Source organism: Egretta garzetta, unplaced genomic scaffold, assembly GCF_000687185.1.
Source record: "Egretta garzetta isolate BGI_Z169 unplaced genomic scaffold, ASM68718v1 scaffold101, whole genome shotgun sequence".
NCBI classification, from domain to species: Eukaryota; Metazoa; Chordata; class Aves; order Pelecaniformes; family Ardeidae; genus Egretta; species Egretta garzetta.
This window is the reverse complement of record NW_009258666.1, coordinates 1488851-1498971: the sequence shown is the minus strand read 5'-3', so window position 1 is coordinate 1498971 and position 10121 is coordinate 1488851. Positions and strand designations below refer to the sequence as shown.

At 58.7% G+C, this 10121-nt stretch overlaps 1 protein-coding gene across 2 annotated transcripts; it reads left to right on the top strand.

Moving 5' to 3' along the window:
* The first annotated feature begins 226 nt into the window (after window positions 1–226).
* On the top strand, window positions 227–8716 carry MFSD2A (major facilitator superfamily domain containing 2A). 2 transcript variants are annotated; one of them, XM_035903984.1, is made up of 12 exons: window positions 227–279; window positions 3689–3812; window positions 3945–4023; window positions 4617–4789; window positions 4901–4991; window positions 5602–5723; window positions 6028–6111; window positions 6976–7059; window positions 7396–7508; window positions 7720–7863; window positions 8077–8253; window positions 8628–8716. In XM_035903984.1, exons 1-12 carry the CDS (start codon window positions 272–274, stop codon window positions 8683–8685), a joined length of 1257 nt encoding a protein of 418 aa, XP_035759877.1. In that variant the 5' UTR covers window positions 227–271; the 3' UTR covers window positions 8686–8716. The 2 variants fall into 2 exon arrangements, with proteins under 2 accessions (XP_035759877.1, XP_035759878.1); XM_035903985.1 differs by lacking the exon at window positions 6976–7059.
* The last annotated feature ends 1405 nt before the right edge of the window (window positions 8717–10121 follow it).

Genomic DNA, 10121 nt, shown 5'->3' with positions numbered 1-10121 from the left:
AATCCCACTGAACCAGGGGGAGAGGCTGAGGGATCCATCCCCTGCTCCGGGATGGCAGAGGGGTTGCACGGTGGTTGGGAAGGTCCCGAGGGGCTCGGGAAGGGCAGCTGGGGGCACGGGGGTTTGTGTGTCCTGACACAAGATCTTCCTGCAGCTGGACCCTTTCTCTGCCTCCATCATCCTGTTCGTGGGGCGAGCCTGGGACGCCATCACGGATCCCATGGTGGGCTTCTTCATCAGCAAAACATCATGGACCCGCTTTGGCCGCCTGATGCCCTGGTAAGAGCCGCCTGTAGCACCATGTCCCTGCCTGATGTGCCACAGCACTTCCACTCAGCTTTGGGTGTCCCTTGGTGTGAGGTTTGCAGGGCAGGATGTGCTGAGGCCCCTTCTCAGCCAGGTGAGGTGTCAAGTGCCCCAAAAAGCCCATGGTGCTGCCAACAGCTGAGGCTTCAAGTCCGTGCCTGCTACGCTGACCGGTCACCAGCCATCCCTGTATGAGCTGGGCCACCCTGTCCTCCATGTCCCTGTGCCTGCAGCAGCTCCGGCCTCCCTGAGAGCTGCTCCCCATGCCATGCTCTGATGCTGGACTTTGTTCCCGTGGCGGTTGCTGAGCCTTAGCTGGTGACAGGGCCACGTTGCCAGCAGAGCAGGTGGCATGGCAGCCATAGGGAGGAGGCATGGGGGTGTGTGCGGTCGATGCATGGCAGCAGGGTGCCGGCTGACTGTCACGAGGATGCTTTCCTGGCAGGAAAACGGCTGTCATGGATCCGGGTGTCCGCACGTGGATGTTTCCACTGCCTGTGGGTGCTGAGCGAAGGGGTGCCAAATGGAGTTGGAGCAGATGGGATGGGGTTTGTGAAGCCCCAAAGGGCTTCTGCCTGCACCTAGGGTAGACTTAGGACATCCATAAACACCTGCCCCTGTGCAGGACACGGAGTGTTGCAGGGTGCTAATGCCCAAGTGTGGACATGGTGGCACGTCCTGTGCTAAACTAACCCAAGTCCTGCGTGCTTGCGGGATTGCTGAAATACAATGCAGCAAAGGGGGTGGGCATGGGGGGAGTGGAATGAGAGGGACACAGTCCTTTCCCCCACAGATTATACCCTCTGCTTCCGGGCTTTCCTGGAATAGCTCGGCAGTAGCAGTCGGCTGTTAAAGCCAGGCTCCACGTATGGCCTGAAATGGCTTCTCTGCAGCCACTCGTGTGGCGGGGCCTGGGGTCCGGAGATTAGAGCGGGGCTGCCTGTGCGGAGCTGCCTGGGTGTGCAGGCAGGGCTGTGTGGGATAGCCAAGCATGCTCGGATGGCCGCCGCTGCTCGCTCTCTGTAATCTCACATCCTCGAGGCAGGGGGTGGGGATGGAGTGGCTGGTTTCCTCCAAAGGGCTCCTCCTGCTTCGTTAAAATTAGCCAGAGCTTTTTGACTTGTGCTGGGCCCCTCAGCAGTGCCGGGGCAGCTGTCTGCAAGGAGCTTGCTGCTATTGCACATGGCTCAAGGGCAACTGTCTGAGTCCAGTTTGGATGGAGTTGAGCTGAGTTTAAACCTCCCGAACTCAGAGTTCGTTGGCTGCGGTGGGGCTGGCTGTGTGGGGCTGCACAGCCCCAGGCTGGTGTGGCTGTGGAGCTGCTCTCTGCCTCAGTTTCCCTGTGTGCAAAGCCAGGAGACGCAGGTTTTGGCTGTGGGGAGGCCTCAGAGGCAGCTGCCTGACCCCAGCCCTCAGCACCAATGAAGTGACCCTGTGTGCAAGGGTTTATTGTCCAGAGTTTCTGCTGGGCTGTGAAGGGTCTGATCCGTGAGGCTGAGCCCCAGCTGGCTGCCCATGGCTCCAGCTCAAAGCTCGGGGCTGCTCCAGCCCCTTGGAAGGGAGAGGAGAGCCTCCCCAAGGGCCATCGCCTCTCTCCCTTTCAGTCCGTTCTTTCTGAACCACTTTGGCATGTTTTTGTCCCAGCAGCTCATCCACTGGCTGCCTCCTCCTCTCCCCCAGCCTCGGGGACCCCGCTCTGTCCCCAGCCCTGAGCAGGTCCCCATTTCCTCGACCATCCCAGACTTCCCAGTGACCAAACTTTTCCTTGATGTGTTGGTGACTAAAGAGCTTTGGCTTTGACCTTCCTTCTCTGGGGCGGCAAAGCTGTTTGCAAACGGTTAACCGCTGGGCTGGGAAGGGGTGTGCAAGCCCTGGCACAAAGGAACACACCATCGCGCGCGGCCAATGAGCGGGCGAGCGCGTCACCGCAGCCTCCTCCGAGCGTCTTAATCACCTCGGCCTCGGTCAGGGGTAACTTGAAGTCACTTCTCTGCCACTGCCTGGAGTTGCCGGTCAGCCCTGGCCAGGGCTCAGCACCCTGGTCCCGGTGCTGGGGTGGGCACGCAGGGGCTTCTGACGTGCACGCGCTGGCGCCCGAGGCGAGTGTGACGTGGTTCCCGCCGCGCGGCTGCGGTGACTCATTCAAAATTTCCCTTGGCTCCACGTATGCGTGAGGCGATAAGTGCGCGGGAGAAGAGTGGCTGGGGCTGGCTCGCCCCTTTCCTCCCCCCACCGGGGTGACGTGCGCGCCCCCCCGCCCCAACTTTAAATTTAAACTTTGTGTCCTGTACGTCAGCCCGGACGGAAAGATCTCGCTGTATCCTGGCAGTGGAGCAGCGGAGGGCCTGGCTCTGTCCTGTGTCCGGTTCTGCTGGCTTCATTCCAGAACACAGCCTCTGTCCAGTAGTTTGTGGAGTGCAGGGTGCTTGTAAATCCCCAAGCAAAATCTGTCCCTAAATAGATACGGATACAACCTCAACACCCGGCTCACTTCCCACCAGGCGGAGGAATTCTTCCCGTGCCCTCCTGAGTGATGGGGGGACCTGGGTGTTTGTGGTGTCCTCAGAGTGCTGGTGCAGGGTAGAGCTGCTCCCTGTCTGGGTTGCAGCAGGACAAGGGTCGTGAGATGTGCTGGATGAAGCAGAGGTGCTCTGGGTGGCTTCCCGCTGCAATCACCCTCGCTGGCTGGTCCTGCTGGGACTGCTGCCAAGGCCCCGCGCTTGAGCAAACCCCTGCAATCCTCTGTTGCGCTTTGCATCCTGTGTCCCTCTGCCCACGGCTCTGTGAAACTGGGCAGGAGTGGAAGATGGGGCCAGGCTGCTGGTGGTTTGCCCCATTCCTGCCAGCAGAACAGGGGTGACCCCGGGACTGGGCTCGGGGGAGTGGGGACGGCTGGCAGTGAAGCCAAGCTGGTGAGAGGCATTTGCAGGGTTGGAGAGCCGGGCAGCGCTGCCTGGCTGCTTCCCCAGCCCTTGCCGGAATGAGGGAGCTGATTACATTCTGCTGAACACTCAGCGGTGCTCCCTGAGGGAGAGGTTGGGGCAAGGGTTGGAAGCTGAGGGCAGGAGCAGATCAATCACTTCCATCGAAGCAAGGATGTCTGGTTTTGCAAATAAAGCTCTTCCCTGGAAGTCTGAGTCAGCTCTACCCCTTCCCACTCTGTGGGACCTGAGCTGCTACCTTCAGCCTAGTCTGAATCACCCCTGTGGCAATCTCCTCCCATTGAAGTGTTGGGAGCAGGGTGGGCCACCCCAGGGCAGCTCAGGAACCCCCAAAATCAGATGCCTGAACCCCACTGGACTTGTGGTAGCAGGGAGAGCTGGGCTGGTGGGGTTACACAGGCGATGCGCACCTGCGAGGCTCACACTGTGTTCTCCCAAAGGATCATCTTCTCCACCCCGTTTGCCGTCATCTCCTACTTTCTCATCTGGTTTGTGCCAGACATCTCCAGAGGCCAAGTGATGTGGTACCTCGTCTTCTACTGCATGTTCCAGACCCTTGTGACGGTGAGTTGGGCTCTGCGGACACCAGAGCCGGTGGGTGAGGGATGGAGAGGATGAATCCCTGCCTTCACCTTGCTGAGCTGCGCAGAGGGGCAGGTTCCCATGCTTGAGCTAATCCTCCTCGTGCCGTTGCAGTGCTTCCACGTGCCCTACTCAGCGCTGACCATGTTCATCAGCAGGGAGCAGAGCGAGCGGGACTCAGCCACTGCCTACCGTAAGAGAATTTCCTTCCCTTCCTCGCCATGGCCAGGGCAGCTGGCCCTTGGCTCCTTTGCTGTAGCTCTTGCTGGGGCATGATCCTCCTCCAGATGCCCTGCTGGAAGGGCTCATTTGATTGCACCCCACCCCAAGGACAGTTTGTGATGAACATCATTCAGGGCTTGAATTGGAGCTGGTTTAGCTCTTCCTGTTCCTCTTCCCTGGCTCCTCCAGCAGGCATCCCTGGCTAGTCTGGTGAGAGCTGGGCTGATGGTGAGGTGGTCCCGGTTACAGCCAAGTGCCTGGAGCAGATGATGGGGATTCTGAGCTCCCAAGTCTTTCTCTGTCATACAGCAGTGGGAGCAGCCTGACCAAGTCTTGGCCTAGTTCCCTGCCTCAGTTTCCCCAGCAGACGCTCTCCTTCCCTGTGTAGCAGAGGCTTTATCACTTGGTGATTTGGAGGGAGCTGTAGCAGAGCAAGGCTGGGTCGTTTCTCCTGGTGAAGGGCAATGAATTGCAGCAGGGAAGGCTCTGCTGTGGAGAAGGGTTTTGCACCCATGCCCTGGGTGCCCAAGGGCTGTGCTCAATCCCACGGTGCTCTCCCTTCAGGTATGACAGTGGAAGTGCTGGGCACCGTGCTGGGCACTGCCATCCAGGGCCAGATTGTGGGCAAGGTGGATACTCCCTGCATCGAGAGCCCCTTCTTCATTGGCAAGGCCAACTCCTCGGTGGCCATGGAGGAGCTGAACATGACCCATGACACTGGGTCGCTCACAGATACGGTAAGCTGGGGGGACCTGCTGGCAGCCCCTGCCATGCTCTCCTTGCCTTTTTGACCAGGCTGGTTCCTGGGCTGAGCCCCTTCCCTCACCGCTCCCTCCTCTCTTGCACAGAGAAATGCCTACATGATCGCTGCAGGAGTCATCGGGGGCCTCTACATCCTCTGCGCTGTCATCCTGTCGGTGGGCGTGCGGGAAAAGAGAGGTGAGGCTTGAGACCTGATGGAATGCTCTGGATTTGCAGAAACGCTGTGGCAAGCAGCCCGGCTGAGTTCTTGGCCTCTTGTTCATGGGTCAAGCACCAGAGGAGAGGGGCAGGTAGAACTGAGGTCTGGGTATGGGGGCCTGGGGAAGGCACTGCAGAAGGGCAGCGCCATGGGCAGGAGGCCAGAGCATCTCCAGGGTATGTTATAGCACAGCTAGGAGGAGTTGGGTCTCTGTTCTGCACTGTCAGAGATAAATGTTATCTTGCAGTTTTGTCTGGCCAAGGTTGCCAGTGCCAGCTATGGCACCTCTGGGTGAGGTTGTATCCAAAGTCCTGAGCTTCTGTCCTTCCCTCCCTCTGCTTTGCAACTGGCTCTGCTTATCCTGGGCAAATCAGCCAGGCCATCCTCTCCCCTCTGGGGCTGAGGGATCCCTGGGTGAGGACAGGGAGATCCCTGCAGGCGTTGCCTGACTCCCTTGGGGTGGGATGCTGTAGGCAGGCAGGGGCTTGTGCAGGGTGCTCAGCAGCAAGCATGAGGCACTGCACCCCTTGCACCCAAGGGTGCTGTTTCGGTGGGTCTAACGATGGGCTGATCTGCTCTGCTCCCCAGAGTCCTCTGAGCTCCAGTCGGATGAGCCTGTCTCCTTCTTCCGGGGGCTGAAGCTGGTGATGAACCACAGTGCCTACATCAAGCTCATCGCCGGCTTCCTCTTCACCTCTCTGGCCTTCATGGTAAGCACAGCCGGGCTTAGAGGATGGGGGAGAGGGAAGGGCAGCAGTGCAGCTTGGAGATGGCTGAGGGATGAGCAGCACAGGGCCCGAATAGGAGCCCTGTGGGCTGGGAGCATGTGAGGTGGCAGCTCAATGAGCCGGAGCTGCCCCAGGCAGGGGAAGGATGTGGCCTCGTGCCGTCGGGTGGGTTGGTGGTGAATGGCCGCTTTCTTCCCCTGCTTGCACATTGGGCGCAGCCTTTGCGAGGAGGAGCACGTGCCTGGGGTGCCCGTCCCCCCCTAACTGCTGTCTGCCTTCTCCCCAGCTGCTGGAGGGCAACTTTGCCCTCTTCTGCACCTACACCCTGGGCTTCCGCAATGAGTTCCAGAACATCCTCCTAGCCATCATGGTATGTATGGCCCTGTCCTGGAGCCCCTCGGGGGTGAGACTGGTGGGATGCGTGCTGGGTGATCCCCAGCTCCTCCCCAGGAGCTGGCATGGGATGGGTGCTCCATGGACTGAGGGGAGGGAGGCTGTGGGGCTGTGATAGTCCACCATGGGGACAGTGACCGAAGGTCCCCCGGGATTAGGAGTTGCCAAATGTCCTGCAAAGGCCGTGCGAGTTGGCAGGAACAGCAAGGCCTTTGTTCCTGTGTGAAGGCAGCCAGAGACGGGGGAGACCAGGAGCCGTGGGGGCCTTTTCGTCCAAATCCTGCCACTTACCTCCCTTCCCCCCCTGCCCGAGAAAAGGATCTCACTATTTACTGCCAGGAAGATGGAGCAAAACAGCTCCTTGAGAGCACTCTACAGCTTGCCTCATCCCTTCCCACCCTCCCTGCTTGATGGGGTGGAGAGGTCCAAGGTGCCAAGGTCCCCACAGAGCCTGGCCCTTGGCCATGCTGTGGGCAGGCAGCGGTGACAAGATCAGGTCCCTTCCCAGCACTGAGGATTGAGCCAGGTCCTCTCTTTGTTTGGGCAGGTCTGCAGTGCTGGGTGCCAGGGTGCTCCACACCAGGGGAGAAGGTGGCCCCACACACCCACTCCAATTGCGAGCTCTCCTTCCCGGGAACGGAGGCAGGCGAGGGATGGGGTGAGGGCAGGCTCAGGCAGCATGGCTGTGTGCCAGACCCAGGGACATGTGGAAATCAGAGGTGCTGGAAAAATGTGATGGAGGGAGGCTGTGCCCAGGAGCTGCTCCTTGCTGGGAAGAGCTTTTCCCCCAGAGAAGAGCCTGGCCAGCAAGTGACACCACGACCCCCTTTTCTTCCCATAGCTCTCGGCCACCTTGACCATTCCCCTCTGGCAGTGGTTCCTTACCCGCTTTGGGAAGAAGACTGCTGTCTACGTGGGCATCTCGGTGAGTGGGTCCCCTCGAGTGCAGAGGTGCACATAAGGATGGGGTTTCCTGTGTGAGATGAGCAGGGCTGTGCCCCCCGAGCAGGTCTGGAGCTGGGCAGGGGTGGCGGCTGCTGCTGCTGATTTGGTGCCTGTCCCTCATCCTATTTGTGCTGCCATGGCTGTGGCCAAGGCCAGCACAAATGGCCACTGTGGGCCTCTGGGAGGAAGGCTGCATGGCTGCTACCCTGGCTGTCCCTGCGGTCAGAGGGCTGGCATGCACAGGAGGGAAGGGGAAAAGCCAAGGAGTCTGGGTTCAGGCACTGCTGACACAACCTGGTTTCTGTCCCCTATCCAGTCTGCCATCCCCTTCCTCATCATGGTGGCTGTCCTGGACAGTAACCTCATCGTCACCTACATCGTGGCCGTTGCAGCTGGGATCAGCGTTGCAGCTGCCTTCCTCCTGCCCTGGTGAGTGCGAGGTCCTGGTGCTCTCAGTGCTGCACCCTGAGAGCTGGGCAAGATGTTCCAAGGGCCTGCTGGAGCGGTTAGAAATCCTTGGGAGGCCTTTTTGCAATGTTTTCAGCCCAAGATGGGGCTCTTGGAGGGAAATCCTCTCCACAGGGAGAGGAAGTGCTTTGTTGGCTCTGTCCTAGTGTTCACTGTTCCGCTCTCTGCACAGGTCCATGCTCCCGGATGTCATAGATGACTTCAAGCTGCAGCACCCTGACTCCCATGGCCATGAAGCAATCTTCTTCTCCTTCTATGTCTTCTTCACCAAGTTCACCTCTGGGGTCTCCCTGGGCATCTCCACGCTCAGCTTAGAGTGAGTTTTTGTGTGGGAGCTGAGGAGGAGGGAGGGAGGGAGGGAGGCCAGTCTGGTGCCTCCGCATCCAGGCATCTCTGCTTCCCCAGGGCTGGGAGGGAGGTGGTGGGGTGTCTGAATCCAGCTGTGGCTCCACAAACCTCTGCGGGCAGGGACAGGTTTGTCTCCTACAAACTCAGTTTGCTTTGCCTGAAGGTGCCTTTCTGCCCACAGCTTTGCAGGGTACCAGACCCGGGGCTGCTCCCAGCCCCGCGAGGTGAACTTCACCCTGAAGATGCTGGTGTCTGCTGTGCCCGTGGGGCTGATCCTGCTGGGCCTGCTCCTGTTCAAGCTGTACCCCATTGATGAGGAGAAGCGGAGGAAAAACAAGAAAGCCCTGCAGGATTTAAGGTGAGTGTCAGCTTGTGGTATGGAGGTAGGAAGCACGGCATGCCCATGGGATGTGTGCTGGTAGGATGAGGCCCAGACAGGTTGGGACACACTGTAACTTGTCCAGGAATCCTCCAGGACATGTGGGTGGTGGGGTGAGGGAAGGGCTGGCTTGTTTTCCCAATCCCAACTGCCAAAGAGATGGTGTGAAGTGTTTGAGATCAACTGGGAACCTGCCCCAGTTGCTAAAGAAAACTCGTTTGGGGACTGCGCAAGGTGGTGCCATCCCTCTCGAGCCCTTCAGAGGCTCCTATGCTCCAATGCAGAGGTCTGCTTGGAGGCAGGGCTTGCTCCATGGCTCACTCCATGCCTTCTCCACAACCCTTTGCCCCCAGGGAGGAGAGCAACAGCAGCTCAGAGTCGGACAACACAGAACTGGCCAGCATTGTGTGACCCTCGGCTGGGTCCATCCGCTCACACCAGGGCTCTCCGAAGGACTCTGCCCCTCCGGGGCTGGACCAGCCTCATGCCGCTGTAGATGTGCGCTGTTGAGGAGCGCCTGGGAGAAGCCGTGCAGAGCATCCACCGACTTGAACAAGAGATCTGTGCCGGTCTTGTGCCTTCCACGGGATCCACAGAGCGCTGGTAGTGTACATTACACGAATTGACCCTGTGGTACTTGTGTGCCTCACGAAAAACAAGCACTATTCCCTGCTGGGTCCCGGAGAGCAGAAGAGCCTGGAGTTGGGATGCTTTTGCTCGTAACACTCATGCCCGCTGCCTGTCTGTGCCCAGCCTGCGTGGGGCCAGTCGCCTGGGGGACTGGGGGTAATGGTTAGTGTACATTACACTGTCAATGTGACCGCGCCAAGGACGTGAGCTCACCTCTGCTGTCTGTACATATGACACTAATTTGGAAAGCTGTTCTTTTTTATAGAGCCTAATTAACTTAATGATGTAAATATGAAACTATTTCCTATTTGTATATATCTGTACAGAAACTTAACTGACCTATTAATATTAATTTACATAAAACTGGGGGAAGCCAGCAGTGTGGGTGTGGAAGATTTTTTTTTTGTTTGGCTGCTTTTATTTTTTTTGTGGATGTCGGCAATCTCAGAGTCCCTTTACATGTTGTGGTGTGTAGGCTTGACTTCCCCTGAGCTGAAGGTGCAGGGATGCCATATAATCCGGGCAGGCAGCCGTGCCCGGCAGCCCCTTACCCCCGTGTGGCTCCTTGCTCGGTGCCTGTGCTGCAGCAGCCCAACAAAGGCTCTATTATTTTCTCCCTTTCAAGAGGGAATGGGGGTGGAGGGAGGAATGAAATGAAAGTGCTGGCTGCAGAGATTGTGAACCCAGGGCTGGAAACAGGAGAGGCAGCTGGGGAGTGGAGAGAAAGGGAATGCGGGCTGTGGGTGACACTCAACACTTTCTCCCAGGGCAGAGTGCTGTGCAAGCGCTAATCTTTGTGTATATTTATACCTTGCTCTTGCATTCCCCTCTCTGCAGCAGAAATGGGGAGAGCCCTGCCCTCCCCGCTCAGCGGGAGCACCACACTCCTGCGGCAGCAAGTGTAATGCAGAGGGGGGGAAAGCGGGCTGGAGCAAGCACAGGGAGGATGCACCAGAGATGAAGCAGCCACCCGTACAGTTCGGGCAAATCCCCAGTGTGAGGGGACTGCGCTAGCTCTGCTACTCTGTCCCCATGGCCATTGCGCTGGGGGACAAGGCTGTTGCCTTTTGTTAAGCACATTTGTCACACCAAGAAATTTGTGGGGTCAGTGCCTGAGTTGAGAGCAGCCCCTCTGCGCAGGGGGGCTCAGGGGAAGGATGGCTCATCCTTTGTTCCGCATTTGGGTACAAAGGACTGGAATGAGGATGGGGTTTTAA

What these genes read in the sequence shown, in the direction of transcription:
- MFSD2A (XM_035903984.1), top strand. An exon ending in TCACCTCTCTGGCCTTCATG is followed by an intron (nt 5,724 to 6,027) that starts GTAAGCACAGCC and finishes CCTTCTCCCCAG; the next exon opens with CTGCTGGAGGGCAACTTTGC. An exon ending in CTGTCTACGTGGGCATCTCG is followed by an intron (nt 7,060 to 7,395) that starts GTGAGTGGGTCC and finishes TCCCCTATCCAG; the next exon opens with TCTGCCATCCCCTTCCTCAT.